Here is a 19,704-nt window from a genome sequence, read left to right as displayed (position 1 = left end):
TTTTAACTTGTATGCAGAACACATCATGCGATGTGCGGGGCTGGATGAATGCAAAGCTGGGGTGAAAATTGCTGGAAGAAACATTAACAACCTCAGATATGCAGATGACACCACTCTGATGGCCGAAAGCGAGGAGGAGCTGAGGAGCCTTCTAATCAAGGTGAAAGAAGAAAGCGCAAAAGCCGGGTTGCAGCTAAACATCAAAAAAAACCAAGATTATGGCAACAAGAATGATTGACAACTGGAAAATAGAGGGAGAAACCGTGGAGGCCGTGACAGACTTTGTATTTCTAGGTGCAAAGATTACCGCAGATGCAGACTGTGGCCAGGAAATCAGAAGACGCTTACTTCTTGGGAGGAGAGCAATGTCCAGTCTCGATAAAATAGTGAAGAGTAGAGACATCAGACTGGCAACAAAGATCCGCCTAGTCAAAGCCATGGTATTCCCTGTAGTCACCTACGGATGTGAGAGCTGGACCTTAGGGAAGGCTGAGCGAAGGAAGATTGATGCTTTTGAGCTGTGGTGTTGGAGGAAAGTTCTGAGAGTGCCTTGGACTGCGAGAAGATCTAATCAGTCCATCCTCCAGGAAATAAAGCCCGACTGCTCACTGGAGGGAAAGATACTAGAGACAAAGTTGAAGTACTTTGGCCACATCATGAGGAGACAGGAAAGCCTAGAGAAGACAATTATGCTGGGGAAAGTGGAAGGCAAAAGGAAGAGGGGCCGACCAAGGGCAAGATGGATGGATGGCATCCTTGAAGTGACTGGACTGACCTTGAGGGAGCTGGGGGTGGTAACGGCCGACAGGGAGCTCTGGCGTAGGCTGGTCCATGAGGTCACGAAGAGTCGGAGACGACTGAACGAATGAACAACAATTGAGAATTTGCCAGCTCAACTAACTCCTGCGGATCAACAAAAAGATGAAAGAGCTTTGGCGCTTCTTCAGTTGTCTGTGTCAGATTCTTTGTTGGTTCACCTTCATAATATTCTTCATGCACAAACTGCGTGGAATTTGTTTAAAGATATGTTTCAAAGACAATCAAGTGGTTCAAAGATAATTCTTATGCGACAGCTGTTTAACCTCAAACATGAGGAGGGCACTCCAGTTCAAACTCATGTTACAAAAGTTGTGGCTCTTTTTTCGGAGTTGAGAGCAAGAGACATTATTTTTCCCCCTGAGCAACAAGCGTTAATCTTGATGGGATCTCTATCTCGCCCTTTTTATGCGTTTATGGACTCTCTTCATGGAATTCCAGACAGGGATCTCACGATACCTTTTATTTCAGGGAAAATTATGGAATTTGAAGCTCAACGCAAATTGAGAAGTTTTGCTCCTATGCAGAAGAGTTCAAGTTCTGGGACTGCTTCTAATGACACTGCTTGTGTTGCTAAGCCAAAGTCACAAATTGTGTGCTTTAAATGTAAAAAGAAAGGGCATTATGCTAAGAATTGCAAACAGAATCCAGGACAATGGAGAAACAAGCAAGTGGAGAGACCTAGTTCTTCAAAGGACTTACAGCATGCTTTCCTGGTGACCTCTAAGAAGGATACAATGAACTCTTTCATTATTGACTCAGGCTGTTCTCAGCATTTGGTAAAAACTATAGAACTGTTGACAAATGTGAGAGACTCTGATATAAACTTTATTTCTTTGGCAGATGATAGAAAAGTTAAAGTAGTTTCTTGTGGTGATCTTTATATTGACAGTCTGAAATGTACTCTTGAGAATGTGTACTATGTACCAGAAATTATGTATAATATTCTCAGTGTCAACAAACTTTTGGATGAAGGTTTTGAGGTGTCTTTAAAGAAAGAGAAGTCTATGCTAATTGATCTTCAAGGTAATGAAGTGCAACTAAGACAAGAAAAGGGATTTTTTTGTTTTAAAGTCTGCTACAAATGTGTCTGCTTGCATTAAGCAGATACCTGATAATCCCAGGCCATTACACGACAAATGTATTCATGAATTTCACAGGAAAATGGGTCATTTGTCATGGCAGTATCTAAGACAGACAGCTGAGTTGTGTGAGATTCCTATTCAAGGATGTAAGAATTTTCTAGATTGTGAAATTTGTGCAGCAGAAAATCTTAAGAAAGCTCCTATAGCAAAATACAGTGCTAGAGTTTCAAAAAGGATCTTAGAGCTTGTCCATATTGATGTATCTGGTCCTCATCCTACTTCTGTAGGTGGGTCAAAATATTTTTTGATTTTGGTAGATGATTTTTCACGTTTGAAGTTCACCTTCTTTCTAAGAACTAAAGGTGAAGTTTTTCAAAAAATTTCTGCTTGGCTGAAGCTAATGCAAACACAGTTTCCTGAGTACCCAGTACAAGCTTTTCAGAGTGATCGTGGTGCTGAGTTTATGTCCAAACAAATGCAAAATTTGCTTGAAAAGTTTGGCATAGTTCACAGGTTAACAAATCCTTACTCACCCAGTGAAAATGGGGTTGCAGAAAGATGGATAGGTGTTGTAAAGGTTGTGGCTAGAAAAATGTTAAGAGATGCTAGTTTATCTGATGGATTGTGGGCTGAAGCCGTGGCAAACGCCACCTTTGTGCTCAATCGTTCTTTTTGCAAAAGTGTCAATAGTATTCCTTATGTGTTGTTTTTTGGAAAAACTCCTGATTTGAGTTCAATCAGAGTTTTTGGAAGTGACTCATATGTCTTAATTCCTTCTCAACAAAGACATAAAAAGGATTCTATTTGGAAGAAATTGAAATATCTAGGCCCTGCTTCTGAGTCAAAAGGTTGGAGATTTTGGTGTGGTAATAATAGGGTGTTAGTTTCTAAAAATGTGAAGTTCCAACAACATAGTGGTTGGGAAAGGATTCATTCAAATAAGGAAGTGTTTCTGCCTTTCAATACTACTCAAATGCACACACCACTAACCACACAGCCAACTACACAGCAAGTTTCACAGCGGCCTGCTACACAAGTGCAATCAGTTTCACAACAGACTGCACAGCAAAATATACAACCAAGCACATCTCAAGATACACAGTTTGGAACACAAGTGCAAGTGAAGCAAGAATCTGTTTCTAGTCAGTTACAAGGCAGTAGTCCTGTAATTAAAAGGACAGAACCTCAGAAGAGAAAAGCTGAAGCTGAATCTTCTAGTTCAGAAAGTACTAGCTCTAGTAATTCAGAAACTGATGAGACTGATGGAGGAGATAGTACTAGGACCATTCCTAGGCGCAGTTCTAGGACAACTAAAGGTATTCCTCCAAAGAGATACCATTGTGAAGTTGTGAAAATACAAGAACATGACTGGTCTGAACCTCAAAGTTATAAAGAGATGTTGAAAAGAGATGAGACTGAGAGAAATCTTTGGTTAAAAGCAATGCAAAGTGAATTTGATTCTTTGAAAGATTTGCAAGTCATGGAGAAGTCTAAAACAGTTGACAATGTAAAGGTTCTAAGTTGTCGTTGGGTTTATAGACGTAAACAAACAAAGGATGGTGGTTTTTTGTACAAAGCCAGGTTAGTTGCTAGAGGTTTTGAACAGATATATGGAGAAAATTTTAATGAAATATTTAGCCCCACAGTGTCTGGGGAAGCACTAAAAATAGCCCTTGCAATTGCCAGTAATAGGAATTTAAAAGTCAAACATTTTGATGTGAATACTGCGTATCTTCATGCAGACTTGGAGGAGAAAGTTTATATATCTGCTATCCCAGGTTTTGAATCTGACCTTCCTGAAGGGACTTATCTTCTTAAGAAAAGTCTTTATGGTCTTAAACAAAGTGCACGTAATTGGAACCTACATTTAGACAAAGTGTTGACAAAGTTGAATTTTGTTGCCAATAGTTTTGATCCTTGTTTGTACTCAAAAGGAAGTGGAGACACACAAATGTTTATTGTAATTTATGTGGATGATGTGTTATGTATTGGATCTGAGGAAAACATTCAAGAAGTATTTCAGAATTTGAGCAAAGTATTGAAAATCAAAAATCTTGGAGATGTTAATAGATATCTTGGCATAAATATTGCCAGAAATGAAAGTGGTTTTGAATTAAACCAAACTGACAAGATTTATGATCTTTTGAGAAGAACCAGAATGGAAAATGCAAACACTGTTAATACGCCCATGGCTCTTCAGTTTTTACAACATGTAGATGGAGAAGTGTTTGATAACAATTTCATTTATCGTTCAGTTATTGGCTCTTTATTGTACATTGCAAACAACACAAGACCTGACATTTCTTTTTCTGTTGGTATCCTAAGTCAAAGGATTCAAAATCCCTCACATACAGACTGGGCTGGAGTAAAAAGAGTTCTGAGATATTTAAAACAAACTGCTGAAAAAGTTTTCAGAATTTGTCCAGATGACAAAAAGTCTTTAGAAATACATTGCGATAGTTCTTTCGCAAATCTAAAGGAAAATAAATCTGTTACTGGATTTGTAATAAAATATGCAAATACACCAGTATGCTGGAAGAGCAGAAAACAGAACATTGTAGCATTAAGTACTGGAGAGGCTGAATTCTCAGCGTTGTCTGATGCTTTGTCATCAGCAGAATGGCTAGAATCTTTGATCAAAAGTCTGAACATTGATTTAGAACTGCCAATACAAGTTTTTGTTGATTCTCAAACTTGCATCGCTTTGTGTAAAAATCAAAATATGAAAACGAAGTCTAGATACATTAATGTTAGATATTCAAATGTGCAACAATTTGTTAAGGACAAAAGAATTGTTCTCAATTATGTTCCTTCAGTTGAAAATGTTGCAGATATTTTGACGAAACCTCTTACTTGTGAAAAACATAACCAGTTTTGTGAAAAATTGAATTTATGAATGTATAAATATGAACTAATATAATTTTGTGGAGGAGTGTTAGAAGTATTGTAAAATGTGCAAAATTATATTGTTCATTGTATGTATTTGGTTATATTTGTGTAAGTAAGTGTGTGCCTTTAATTGCTGAAATGCTTGTGGTTTGGGTTGGTCAATTGGGTGCAGGTGGATCTAATTACTGTTGTTATAATGGTTTGCATCTGCCTGCAGTCTTTGGATTCTGGGTCTTGGTCTAGGTCCTGGATTTGGTTGGAGGTTTTTTGTTTAAGGGTCTGATGTTTGATTTCTGAGTTTCCACTATGAAGCTTTAATAAAGCAAGCTTCTGCTGAAGAATTGTTATTTTTTATTTGAAATTATAACTCTGCTGACACTTCTCTCCCTTTCTTCTTTCTTTCCTTCCTTTCTTCTTTCATATACCTTCTCAACTTCTCCTTCCTTACTTCCTTCATACACCTTCCCTTCCTTCCTTCCTTTCTTCTTCCTTCCTTCCTTCCTTTCTCCCTTCTTTCCCATCCTCCTTCTCTCCCTTTCTTCTTTTTCTTCCTTTCTTCTTTCATATACCTTCTCAACTTCCTTACTTCCTTACCTCCTTCCTTACTTCCTTCATACACCTTCTCAACTTCTCCTTCCTTACTTCCTTCATACACCTTCCCTTCCTTCCTTCCTTCCTTTCTTCTTCCTTCCTTCCTTTCTTCCTTTCTCCCTTCTTTCCCATCCTCCTTCTCTCCCTTTCTTCTTTCTTTCCTTCCTTTCTTCTTTCGTATACCTTCTCAACTTCTCCTTCCTTACTTCCTTCATACACCTTCCCTTCCTTCCTTCCTTTCTTCTTCCTTCCTTCCTTCCTTCCTTCCTTCCTTTCTCCCTTCTTTCCCATCCTCCTTCTCTCCCTTTCTTCTTTCTTTCCTTCCTTTCTTCTTTCATATACCTTCTCAACTTCTCCTTCCTTACTTCCTTCATACACCTTCCCTTCCTTCCTTCCTTTCTTCTTCCTTCCTTCCTTCCTTTCTCCCTTCTTTCCCATCCTCCTTCTCTCCCTTTCTTCTTTCTTTTCTTCCTTTCTTCTTTCATATACCTTCTCAACTTCCTTACTTCCTTACCTCCTTCCTTACTTCCTTCATACACCTTCCCTTCCTTCCTTCCTTCCTTCCTTCCTTCCTTCCTTCCTTCCTTTCTTCTTTCTTTCTTCCTCCCTTCTTTCCCATCCTCCTTCTCTCCTTCTTCTTTCTTTTCTTGCTTTCTTCTTTCATATACCTTCTCAACTTCTCCTTCCTTACTTCCTTCATACACCTTCCCTTCCTTCCTTCCTTCCTTCCTTCCTTTCTTCTTCCTTCCTTCCTTCCTTCCTTCCTTTCTCCCTTCTTTCCCATCCTTCTCTCCCTTTCTTCTTTCTTTTCTTCCTTTCTTCTTTCATATACTTTCTCAACTTCTCCTTCCTTACTTCCTTCATACACCTTCCCTTCCTTCCTTCCTTTCTCCCTTCTTTCCCATCCTCCTTCTCTCCCTTTCTTCTTTCTTTTCTTCCTTTCTTCCTTTCTTCTTTCATATACCTTCTCAACTTCTCCTTTCTTCCTTCCTTTCTTCCTTCACCTTCCCTTCCCCTTCCCACTTTTCTTCTTTCCTTCCTTCCTTGCTATTTACATCCCTTCCCCTTATTTCTGTCCTTCCTTCCCTCTCCCGCTTCCTTCCCTCCTTCCCCTTCCTCACCGATGGCGGAGCCAGACGGCAGTGTGCGGGGGCGGCCTGGGGCGGGCGTTGCGGTGGCCAATGGGCTGTCCTCGGCAGAGCCGGGCCGCGGCCTCTCCCAGCCGGGCTAGGAAGGCGCGCAGCGGGGGCCTCCCGGGCAGCCTCCGCAGGTCGCGCAGCATCCTGGCCCCCAGCGAGCACAGCCGGCCGAGCTCCAACTCCCAGGCCGGGGCTTCAGTTTCAGCAGGTAGGCCGCGTTCTAGAACTACAGTTCCCAGAGTGCATTGCGTGTGTACTTCCTCCCCTGGGCACTGCGCATGCTCAGTTGGTTTTTGTAATTGTGAGTTTGTTGAAATGTTGTTTGGAATTTTGATTCGCGTTGTGCATACCTTGTGGGTTGAGGTAAGTGCACGGCAAATTTGGTGAGTTTTCGTCAGGGGAGTTTCGCGTTTTGCTGTCCCGTTGAACGCCCTTTCCCATTTTATATATATAGATGTTATATGTCTTGGTCTTCACATGTATGGCATTGAATTTTGCCATTACAGTGTTCCCTCACTTATCGCGGGTGTTACGTTCCAGGACCACCCCCGAAAAGTGAAAACCCACACTGCTTTGTATCTCCTCTCTCTCTCTTTTCATGATTGGCTGCCTCTCTCCCAAGGGGGAGGGTGGAACCCCATTCCACACTCTATCATATCCGGGCGGCAAAAACAGCGAGTCTGCAAAAAGCGAACTGCGAAGTAGCGAGGGAACACTGTATTATGTTGGAAACTGCTTTCAGTTCCTTCAGGGGGAGAAAAGGTACCTCTGAGGATGCTTGCCATAGATGTAGGCGAAACATCAGGAGAGAATGCTTCTAGAACATGGTCATATAGCCCGAAAAAACCTACAACAACCCAAGCCAAGGAAAGATACAAAGTTCCCTTGGGCAGAAGCCCAGTGGGAAAAGAAGGGGGTATGTGCTGTATCTGCTACTCCACCCCCTGGACAGCTCTATTGTGGGAACTCTAACCTCACCCCGCTCCCCACAAGGCCAAAGCTGCTTCCTCAGGTGAACCCCCCCCCTCCCCCAGTGAGGCCTCCTCACCTGTGACGTTGACGTCGTGATAAGCCTCCAGCCAGGCCTCCATGCCAATCAGGTCGTGCTCGTTCACCAAGAAGATGATATCCTTGGCCCAATAGATCTGGCCTAGGAAAGAAGAACAAGGAAGTCACAGGTCCGCAGTTTGGGTGTCCTCCTGGACTCATCACTTACACTTAAAGCTCAGGCGTTGGCGGTGTCCAAGACGGCTTTTGCACAACTAAGACTTGTGCACCAACTGAGACCGTACCTCGCAAAGGCTGATCTGGCCGGGGTGATCCATGCCTTAGTCACCTCCAGATTGGACTACTGTAATGCACTCTATGTGGGGCTGCCTTTGAAAACGGCCCGGAAATTTCAATTGGTTCAGCGGGCGGCAACCAGGATGTTAACTGGTGCTCCTTACAGGGAGAGGTCAACCCTCCTGTTTAAGGAGCTCCATTGGCTGCCGTTCATTTTCCGGACCCAATTCATGGTGCAGGTGCTTACCTACAAAGCCCTAAATGGTTTGGGACCCACCTACCTGCGTGACCACATTTCTGTGTATGAACCCACACAATCTCTTCGATCTTCTGGAGAGGCCCGGCTCGCGCTCCCACCTGCATCGCAAGTGCGATTGGTGGGGACAAGAGACAGGGCCTTCTCGGTGGTGGCCCCTCAACTCTGGAACTCACTCCCCAAGGACATCAGGCATGCCCCAACACTGGCAATCTTTAGGAGGAGCTTGTGTCTATGGCACTGAATGTTTGCTATTTATATCTGCATTATGATCCACTCTGAGTCCCCTGCGGGGTGAGAAGGATGGAATATAAATACTGTAAATAAATAATAAATAAATAAAGATGGGCAAAAGCACCTCGGAAGTAGGAGGCCAGGGCCAGCATGAGCCCCACGGCCTGGTTGTTCTGCTGCCCGGGGCTGCAGGGGACGCTCAGCACCAGGGACTCCGTACTGGCCCCTCGGGGGGCCCTCAGGATCCCGTACACGTTGGTCCCCTTCACCATCTGCAAAGAGGAAGAGAGAGAGAAAGGGTGTTGGAGGGGGAACCTTCTCCCACGTCTCGTGTCCCCCTCCCCGGGTAAAGCGGTCCACGTACGTATCTCTCTCGCAGCTCGTCCGGGAAGGGCAGCGTCCGGGAGAAGGTCTGCTTGTACACCTCCAGGCCCAGGTTCCACATGGTCTTCTCCAGCCAGGCCACCGGCATCCCTCTGAAGACCAGGAGGACAGCAAGGACAACACAGGATGAGTTGGGGGGGGGGGGCTTTCCACACAAGATCCTACACTTGGAAAAGGCCTCCAAAGGCCATCCAATCCTATTTATTTATTTATTTCGGACACTTCTACCCTGCCCTTCTCAACCCCCTAGGGGGGACTCAGGGCAGCTTACAACCGGCACAATTCGATGGCAACAATTCAACAGCTAAAATACATAACAGCAATAATCACAATCGTCAAAACATTCAATTAATACAATAACAACTAAAAGCCAATCTAGTGGCCAACATTCACCGAGTTCTAAAATCCGTAAAATCCTAGGTCCCTTCTACACTGCCATTTCATATCCAGATTACTGAATTGGATTATATAGTAGTATACACTCATATAATCCAGTTCAAAGCAGATAATGTGCCTTATCTGCTTTGATAATCTGGATTATATGGCAGTGTAGAAGGGGCCCTAGTTTGGCACCAGGATTGTTGCTGTTTATCTTGGAGAAGATTTTGGGTTACTGTGAGCTTTCCGGGCTGTCTGGCCATGTTCCAGTAGCATTCTCTCCTGATGTTTTACCTGCATCTGTGGCTGGCATCCTCAGATGTTTGTTCAGAGGTGTATTGGAAGTAATGGAGGTAAAGCAAGTGGACTGTGTGTATGTATGTATATCTGTCCAGATATAGATACACACACATGTGTGTGTGTGTATCTATATCTGTCCAGATATATCTACACTCCACTTGCCTCATTTCCAACAGACTGCTGAATAAACCTCTTGGGATACTTGCCACAATATATTATTATTATTATTATTATTATTATTATTATTATTATTATTATTATTATAAACACAACAAGGTGAGTCCACAGCAGACACTCTGCTGGCTGTTGAACTGGATCACACGTTGGACACTTCCCAAGTGTCTAGGACTGTTGTTGTTGTTATTATTATTATTATTATTATTATTATTATTATTATTATTATTATTAGAAACACAACAAGGTGAGTCCACAGTAGACACTCTGCTGGCTGTTGATTTGGATCACACGTCGGACACTTCCCAAGTGTCTAGGAATGTGTGATGTATCGGCGTATAATGCGTGCAGATCCCCGTAAGATGGCCTTCTGCCTTATTATTATTATGACACTTTATTATTATTAATTTATTATTATTATTATTATTATCATTATTATTATTGAATTGTCGAAGGCTTTCATGGCTGGAATCACTAGGTTCTTGTGGGTTTTTTCGGGCTATAGAGCCATGTTCTAGAGGCATTTCTCCTGACGTTTCGCCTGCATCTATGGCAAGCATCCTCAGAGGTAGTGAGAAGCCATTGAAATACACAAGCATGTGGACAATTTCAACAAAAAGGAAGAGACCATGAAAATGAACAAAATCTGGCTACCAGTATTAAAAAACTCTAAAATTATAACAGCTAAACAACAGAGAGGAAAAAACCAGGCACAGATTAACACCTCCCAGCAACAGATTTTCCCAGGCTCAGGCAGGCCTTCAAATGCTAATGAAGGTGATCCTTCCTTCCTTCCTTCCTTCCTTTCTTTCCTTCCCTGCCTCCCTCCCTCCCTCTTTCCCTCCATGGCTCACCCTGCCTTCTTCTTGTGTCCAGCGAACTCCCGTGCGTAGGAGAGTGCGCGTTCGCCATGGACGAAGTGCTCTTCCACCATCGTGGAACCCATGGCATTCTCCGACATGTAGATGCGCAGCGTGAACGGGTGGAAGGCCAGGCCCAGGAACCAGCCCAGGCCCAGCAGGAAGCTCACAATGCTGCAAAAGTAGAAAGAAGGAGAGAAAAGGAGAGTGTTGGGCGGAAATCAGAGACACCTGCCTCAGAATGTCACCCTTTCCCCCCTATGTACCTACACCCAGACACATCAAACAATGATGGATCTGGGCAAAACTTGGCACGAATATTCCATATGCCCAAATATGAACACAGATGGAATTGGGGGGAAACAGACCTTGACATTTGGGAGTTGTAGTTGCTGGGATTTATAGTTCACCTACAATCAAAGAGCATTCTGAACTCCACCAACGAGAGAATTGAACCAAACTTTCCACACAGAACCCCCATGACCAACAGAAAATACTGTTTTCTGATGGTTTTGGTGACTCCTCTAACACCCCTTTATGACCTCCGCAGGTCATTTCTCAACCCCCAAGTTGAGAAATGCTGCTTTAAAGCCATCCAGTCCAACTCCCTTCACCAGGGCAAGAAAACATAACCAAAGCCCTCTTGACAAAGAGCCATCCAGCCATAGATAGAGATAGATATGATTCACACACACACACACACTCTTCTTCTTCTTCTTCTTCTTCTTCTTCTTCTTCTTCTTCTTCTTCTTCTTCTTCTTCTTATTATTATTATTTACAACATTTATAAACAGCCTTTCTCACCCTGGGGGGACTCAATATAGTATCACAGATTTGATATAGTATCCTAGATTTGAAAGGGACCCTAAAAAAGGACAATTCTATGTTGCATATTCCATAGTAGGCAAGCCAAACAATCGCCACATCAACACTGACAAAGAAACAGCAAGAAATACTCTTTACCCACAAGCAGAAAGACATTACATATATTAGAAACCAACACTTTCTCATTACTTTATTTTCCAGATCACCAGACTGGGCCACAGCAACGCCTGGCAGGGGACCGCTAGTCTATACATATACATACACACACACACACACACATATATATATGTTGTTGTTGTTGTTGTTATTGTTCATTTATTCAGTCGTTTCCGAATCTTCGTTACTTCATGGACCAGTCCACGCCAGAGCTCCCTATTGGCCGTCACCACCCCCAGCTCCTTCAAGGTCAATCCAGTCACTTCAAGGATGCCATCCCTCCATCTTGCCCTTGGTTGGCCCCTCTTCCTTTTTCCTTCCATTTTCCCCAGCATCATTCTCTTCTCCAAGCTTTCTTCTCATGATGTGGCCAAAGTACTTCATCTTGGGTTGTTGTAGGTTTTTTGGGGCTGTATGACCATGGTCTAGTGGCATTCTCTCCTGACGTATCGCCTGCATCTATGGCAAGCATCCTGTTTACCCACAAGCAGAAAGAAATTACATATATTAGAAACCAGCACTTTCTAATTACTTGCTGGGCCCATCCTCGACTGGTTAATCCCGCTGGATGCAGGGGCTGTTGATAGGCTCATAGCTGCAGCCAGACCGACCACTTGCTCCCTCGATCCGTGTCCCTCTTGGTTGGTGAAATCCTGCTTGGAGGGATTACGCGACCCTCGGTTGAAGATCATAAACAGCTCCCTTGAGTAAGGAGTTTTTCCAGAAGGTTTAAAAGAGGCGGTAGTCTCTCCCCTGCTGAAGAAACCAGACTTAGACTGTTCGGTTCCCTCCAGTTACCGTCCAGTTTCGAACCTCTCGTTCCTGGGCAAGGTGATGGAGAGGGCAGCAGCGGAGCAGTTGCAGCAATTCCTAGACGACACAGCCGGACGAGATCCCTTCCAGTCCGGCTTCCGTGTGGGGCATGGGACAGAGACTGTGCTGGTCTCCATCACGGATGGCCTTCGATGCCAGCTTGACCAGGGCAGGTCAGCGCTGCTTGTGCTATTGGATCTCACAGCCGCATTTGACACAGTCGACCACAATCTCTTGACCCACCGCCTTGCTGTTGCTGGAGTCAGGGGGAGAGCTTTGAACTGGCTCCCCTCCTTCCTTCACAACCGTGGACAGCGAGTGGAGAGGGGAGGCCTGGTCTCTGAGAGGTCCCCTCTCTCTATCTTGTGGGGTTCCTGCTCAGGGGGCCATTCTCTCCCCTCTCTTGTTTAACATCTCTATGCGACCACTTGCTCAGCTGGTCCGAGGTTTTGGGCTGGAGTGTGACCAGTACGCGGATGACCCTCAGCTGGTGCTGAAGACGGAAGGCCGAGCGGACTCTGTCCCCGATTGTTTCCATCAGTGCCTCGAGGCCGTGACTGGATGGCTGCGTGCCAGCAGGTTGAGGGTGAATCCGGCAAAGACGGAGATCCTCTGGCTGGGTCAACCGGGCAGTGGGGACATCCAGCTGCCTACCCTGGATGGCAAGGCGCTACGCCTGTCATCATTGGTAAAGAGTCTGGGAGTTCCTTTGGACCCTCTGCTGACAATAGAGGCCCAGGTCTCCGCTGTGAGCAGAACCGCTTCTTTCACCTGCGGCAGGCTAGACGGCTGGCCCCCTCCCTGTCCAGGGACGACCTAGCTACGGTGATCCAGGCCACGGTCATCTCAAGAGTGGACTACTGTCACGCCCTCTCCATTGGCCTTCCTCTGTCGGTGATCCAGAAGCTCAAGTTGGCACAAAAGGCACTTGCTCGGCTTCTTGTGGGAATTCCGATGAGATGCCACATCACCCCAATCTTCCTGCAGCTGCATTGGTTACCCATTGAGCACCGGATCACTTTCAAAGGGATGGTACTCCCCTTGAAGGCCTTGCATGGTCTGGGCCGATGTATCTGAGGGACCGCCTCACCCCCTCCCAACCCCAGAGATCCCTCCGTTCTGAGGACCAAGATCTATTGGAAGTCCCCAGTGTCAAGACCTTGCGTCTAACAGCAACCAGGCGCGGAGCCTTCACAGCAGTGGCACCCTCACTCTGGAACACTCTGCCACCTGAAGTCCGTGCCTTGCGGGACTTACCAGCTTTCCGCAGGGCATGGAAGACACACCGGTTTCGACAGGCTTTTAATGTTTGATATTGCTGTTTTTAAATTGTTTTAAATTGTTTTTAAATTGTGTTAGATTTTAGCCATTCTTGTAAGCCGCTCTGAGCCCCAGGGGAGTGGCCGCATAGAAGTCCGAATAATAAATAAATAAATAAATATCACCAGACTGGGCCACAGCAACACCTGGCAGGGGACCGCTAGTGTATGTGTGTGTGTATATATATATATATGGCTGTACTTACACTTTAAAAATGTCCTTGTTCCAACATACATACACATTCAACTTAAAAACAAACCTACAGAGAAACTCCCTTGTTCATAACTTGGGGATCTGCCTGTATAAACAAAGCAATCTGACCTTGACGCCAATCACAGAGACCCCTGCCTTCGAACTGATCTGACCGCAGCAGGGAGTTCCACAGTTCCTGGGAGCATGAGCTCTCCAAGTATCAGCAGGACACCCTACTCTGACTGCCTGGTATTGAGCCAGGGCCAACAAGTGGTGTCAAAGCGTATTAATCCCGCAGCCGATCACAGAGACCCCTGCCTTCGAACTGATCTGACCGCAGCAGGGAGTTCCACAGTTCCTGGGAGCATGAGCAGGACACTCTACTCTGACTGCCTGGTATTGAGCCAAGGCTATCAAGTGGTGTCAAAGCATATTAATCCCACAGCCGATCACAGAGACCCCTGCCTTCCAACTGATCTGACCGCAGCAGGGAGTTCCACAGTTCCTGGGAGCATGAGCTCTTTAACTACCAGCAGGACACCTTACTCTGACTGCCTGGGGCCATCAAAGCACATTAAACCCGCAGTGTAGGTGCACCGCAATGGAAATGGCCCTTCCATGCCTGTCACAATACTCAGAGAAGGCCCTGAGTCGCCCAAAGTGGCACCAAATCGCGTTAACCCCACAGTGTGGAAGCACCCTCGGGGAGAACGGGCTAGCTGCCCTCGCGGGGACCCACCAGAGCGGGGCGTTGAGGCGGAGGACGAGGCGGGAGAGGGCCCGGCGCCGGTACGGGTCCGAGAGCAGCCCCATGGCCCCTGCGGCAGCCACACAGAGCCCACTTCCGCTCCACACCGGAAAATACGCCCTTCCGGAAGTCCCCTCTACAGGAACCGGAAGTCGGCTCTATCTCCTCCAAAAACCGGAAGTCGGCTCTATCCCCTCCGGAGTTTGTTTAGGGAAGTGAGGCCTGCTTGCTCCGAAGCCTCCTCGAAGGGTGGATTGGCACAACCTACCTGAGAGGCCTCTGGGCATGTGCAGAGTGGAGAAGGAATGTAGTGTGGCTTCAGTGGGAGTTGTAGTCTCCCAAGGCCTTCAGCCTGGGTGCCTCAGTCAAAACACTGAGTCCTGGCACTGAAAATGGAGTCAAACTGAGGTAATCCTCCAGTGTAGATGCACCCAAGCCTCCCCTTCCCGCCCCACTTTGCATCATCTCTTCTCCCAAGCAAAATTGACATATGGGGCATCTGCACTGTAGAGTTAATGCGGTTTGGCACCACTCAGAGGCCGTTCCATTTGTATCAAAGGCCTATTGGGCAGTGCTTCCATTCACATAACCAGAGTTGGAGAGTTTCATCTATGCTGATGATCGTGCCATCACCGCTCAAACAGGGAGCTTTGGGATGGTGGAACAGAAGCTCTCCGAAGCTCTAGGTGCTCTTACTGCCTATTACAGGGAAAACCAACTGATCCCCAATCCATCTAAAACACAGACATGTGCCTTTCATCTCAAGAACTGACAAGCATCCCGAGCTCTGATGATAATTACCTGGGAAGGAATCCCACTGGAGCATTGCAGCACACCCAAATACCTGGGAGTCACTCTGGACCGTGCTCTGGCCTACAAGGAGCACTGCCTGAACATCAAGCAAAAAGTGGATGCTAGAAACAACATCATACGAAAGCTGACTGGCACAACCTGGGGATCACAACCAGACACAGTGAAGACATCTGCCCTTGCGCTGTGCTACTCTGCTGCTGAGTACGCATGCCCAGTGTGGAACACATCTCACCACGCTAAAACAGTGGATGTGGCTCTTAATGAGACATGCCGCATCATCACGGGGTGTCTGCGCCCTACACCACTGGAGAAATTACACTGCTTAGCCAGTATTGCACCACCTGACATCCGCCAGGAAGTAGCAGCCAATAGTGAAAGGACCAAGGCAGAGACATCTCCAGCTCATACCCGTTTGGGTATCAGCCAGCACGTCAACGACTTCAATCAAGAAATAGTTTTCTAAGATCTACAGAGACACTCGCTGGAACACCCCAGCAAGCGAGAGTCCAAAAGTGGCAGGCCCAAACCCAGTACCTCAATCCATGGGTGATACCAGATGAGAGACTCCCCCCTGGGCAGACAGAAGACTGGGCAACTTTGAAGGCGCTGAACAGACTGCGCTCTGGCACCACGAGATGCAGAGCCAATCTTAAGAAATGGGGCCACAAAGTGGAATCCTCGGCATGCGAGTGTGGAGAAGAGCAAACCACTGACCACCTGCTGCAATGCAACCTGAGCCCTGCCACATGCACGATGGAGGACCTTCTTGCGGCAACGCCAGAGGCACTCCCAAGTGGCCAGATACTGGTCAAAGGACATTTAACCAACTACCAAGTTTGCAAAATCTGTGTGTTTTTTTCTTTTTCTTTTTAGTCTGTGTGTTTGTTTTGCTCTGTTAGAATTATAATACAATGGTTGCTGATGACACGATAAATAAATACCAGAGTTGGAAGGGACTTCTAAAGGCCATCCAGTCCAACTCCATTCTGCATACGGGAAGAGCACAATCAAGGCACTATTGTCAGATGGCCATCCAGCTCCAACAGACAAGAGTTCTTTGTCCCACCCTGGTCATTCCACAGATATATAAACCCTTTTTCCTAGTTGCAACAGACCTCACTACCTCTGAGGATGCTTGCCATAGATGCAGGCGAAACGTCAGGAGAGAATACTTCTAGAACATGGCCATATAGCCCAAAAATCCTACAACTCAGTGATTCCGGCCATGAAAGCCTTGGACAATCCATTGAAATCAGATCCAGTCCATCCCTCCTCACTTTCTGAAAAAAAGTGAAATCCTGGCTGTGGGATCAGGCCTTTGTGGGCTAGATGGATTTGATGGCAAAGCTATGGTTTTGATGGACTCTGATGGACTGTTTGTTGTAGTAGAGTATGTTGGAAACGCTACTAATGCTGGTATGGGTTCCGACACTGTTCTTAGGACAATTACTTAAACTGTTTACATGTTTTTATAATGTTTTATACTGTTTTTAACTTATTATGTATATCTATGTTGCTGTTAGCCGTCCTGAGTCCCTCTGTGGAGGTCGAGATAGGACAGGATATAGAGGTCCTAAATAAATAAAATAAAAGCACAATCAAAGCACCCCAATGGATGGCCAGGAAAAGACAGGAAAAGAGATTGCAAGATGGGCTCAAAGCCAACCTTAAATACTCTGGCATAGACACTGAGAACTGGGAAGCCCTGGCCCTTGACCGCTCCAGCTGGAGGTCAGCTGTGACCAGCAGTGCTGCAGAATTTGAAGAGGCATAAATGGAGGGCGAAAGAGAGAAACGTGCCAAGAGGAAAGCGTGTCAAGCCAACTCTGACTGGGACTGCCTTCTACCTGGAAACAGATGCCCTCACTGCAGAAGAAGATGCAGATCAAGAAGAGGGCTCCACAGCCACCCACGGACCCACAAGAATTCTGTTCCTGGAAGACTATCCTACTCGTCCAACGAGGGATCGCCTAACCAATGGATGGCCATCCAGCCTTTGATTAAAAGCTGCCAAGGAAGACTACATCACACTCCATGGCAGAGAGTTCCACTGCTAAACAACTCATATGGTCAGGAAGTTCTTCCTAATCATAGAATCGTAGAGTTGGAAGAAACCTTGTGAGCCTTTATTTATTTATTTACTATATTTATATGCCATCCCTCTCAGTCTGGAGGTGACTGGGGGCGGTTTAAAGTCAGTACTGAAATCATAAAATGCAATTAAAAACATCAAGATAACATAAAACTATAGCAAAGTCAATAAAAGAATGAGTCATGGAGTCTCCTAGTTAAAAACATCTGATCACATCGTCCAGTTGTTGATTTTTCCTTGTCTGTTACACTGTGTTTGCAAACGCTTGCTCAAAAAGCCACGTCTTGACTTTTTTTCTGGAATGTTAAAGGGGAGGACGCCAATCTGATATCCCTAGGGAAGGTGTTCCATAGCCGAGGGACCACCACTGGGAAGGCCCTGCCTCTTGTCCCCGCCAGCCATACTTGTGACGAAGGCGGGATGGAGAGCAGCGCCTCCCCAGACGATTTTAAAGTCCTGGAAAGTTCATAAGGAGAGATGTGTTGGGCCAGAACCATTGGACTGAAGCCATCCAGTCCAACCCCCTACCCAGAAGCAGGAAAACCACATGATGTTAAATGGAATCTCCTTTCCTGTCATTTGAACCCGTGGCTCCATTGAGTCCTAGTCTCCAAGGCAGCAAACAAGCCTGCTCCCTCGTCCTTATGACACCCTTTTAACAGTTTCTATTAAAGCAGTTACATTCATCAGTTTCTGGCACAACAATAAGCCGCTCTGGGTATCGATTAAGAGAGAAAAGGTGTGTGTGTGTGGGTAGGTGGGGGGGGGGGTTAATAAATATAACAAAAAGCCTTGGAAGGTCTGAAAATAGATTTAAGTTCCAGATAAAAGTGAGAATCACTGACTAGTAGTGCCTTCGAGGCAAACAGAAACTAGAACAAGCAATGGTTGTTAAAGAGAGAGAAGCGACAGGCAATAGAAACCCAGGGATGTTTACTTGAGAGCTCTACTGTGTTCAGTGATTTTCTTCTTCCCAGAACGTGTCCGCGCTTTATTGAATCATTGTGCTTTTCTGGCCCTTTTTTTCTTTAAATATTTTTAGATGTCGAACAATGTAAATACATTTTCAACACAAGAGTAATCATAGCATGCCAACTATCTCAGTTATAATCATAGAATCATAGAATCAAAGAGTTGGAAGAAACCTCCTGGGCCATCATCCAGTCCAACCCCATTCTGCCAAGAAGCAGGAATACTGCATTCAAATCACCCCTGACAAATGGCCATCCAGCCTCTGTTTCAAAGCTTCCAAAGAAGGAGCCTCCACCATACTCTGGGGCAGAGAGTTCCACTGCTGAACGGCTCTCACAGTCAGGAAGTTCTTCCTCATGTTCAGATGGAATCTCCTTTCTTGTAGTTTGAAGCCATTGTTCCATTGCGTCCTAATCTCCAGGGAAGCAGAAAACAAGCTTGCTCCCTCCTCCTCCCTGTGGCTTCCTCTCACATATTTATACATGGCCTTCATCATATCTCCTCTCAGCCTTCTCTTCTTCAGGCTAAACATGCCCAGTTCCCTAAGCCGCTCCTCATAGGGCTTGTTCTCCAGACCCTTGATCATTTTAGTCGCCCTCCTCTGGACACATTCCAGCTTGTCAATATCTCTCTTGAATTGTGGTGCCCAGAATTGGACACAATAGTGAGAGGAAGCCACAGGGAGGAGGAGGGAGCGAGCTTGTTTTCTGCTTCCCTGGAGAGTAGGACGCAATGGAACAATGGCTTCAAACTGAAGATGAGGAAGAACTTCCTGACTGAGAGCCGTTCAGCAGTGGAACTCTCTGCCCCGGAGTGTGGTGGAGGCTCCTTATTTGGAAGCTTTTAAACAGAGGCTGGATGGCCATCTGTCAGGGGTGATTTGAATGCAATACTCCTGCTTCTTGGCAGAATGGGGTTGGACTAGATGGCCCAGGAGGTCTCTTCCAACTCTTGGATTCTATGATTCTGTGATTCCCACAACGTGTCTGCGCTTTATTGAATCGTTGTGCTTTTCTGGCACTTTTTTTCTTTAAATATTTTTAGATGTCGAACAATGTAAATACATTTTCAACACAAGAGTACTCACAGCATGCCAACTATCTCAGTTATAATGAAATACCCTGTACACGTTTTTTTTCTGTCCTGAGCAATATCTTCCTTTTCTTTTCTCTTTGTAAGCTTATATAAAGTATAAAAGTAATTCTCCCTCTAAGTAATTAATTCTTATTGAAAAATACTGTAAGTTAAAGGTGGCACAATCATAGAATCAAAGAGTTGGAAGAGACCTCCTGGGCCATCCAGTCCACCCCCATTCTGCCAAGAAGCAGGAATATTGCATTCAAAGCACCCCTGACAGATGGCCATCCAGCCTCATAGAATCAT

At 45.5% G+C, this 19,704-nt stretch overlaps 1 protein-coding gene across 1 annotated transcript in view; it reads right to left on the bottom strand.

Moving 5' to 3' along the window:
- Positions 1 to 14,550, bottom strand: part of GPAA1 (glycosylphosphatidylinositol anchor attachment 1) — a 46,290-nt gene extending 31,740 nt beyond the window's left edge. The window contains exons 1-5 of the mRNA XM_067467203.1: positions 14,436 to 14,550; positions 10,385 to 10,564; positions 8,659 to 8,770; positions 8,419 to 8,566; positions 7,569 to 7,670 (exon numbers count right to left, since the gene is read on the bottom strand). Of these exons, the coding sequence (XP_067323304.1) occupies positions 7,569 to 7,670; positions 8,419 to 8,566; positions 8,659 to 8,770; positions 10,385 to 10,564; positions 14,436 to 14,509 (616 nt within the window). The 5' untranslated portion in view covers positions 14,510 to 14,550. The remainder of the gene's footprint in view (positions 1 to 7,568; positions 7,671 to 8,418; positions 8,567 to 8,658; positions 8,771 to 10,384; positions 10,565 to 14,435) is intronic.
- Between the last annotated feature and the right edge of the window lie 5,154 nt (positions 14,551 to 19,704).

The sequence above is a fragment of the Anolis sagrei genome, chromosome 4 (genome assembly GCF_037176765.1).
Source record: "Anolis sagrei isolate rAnoSag1 chromosome 4, rAnoSag1.mat, whole genome shotgun sequence".
Lineage (NCBI taxonomy): Eukaryota > Metazoa > Chordata > Lepidosauria > Squamata > Dactyloidae > Anolis > Anolis sagrei.
This window is presented reverse-complemented; position numbering and strand designations above follow the sequence as displayed.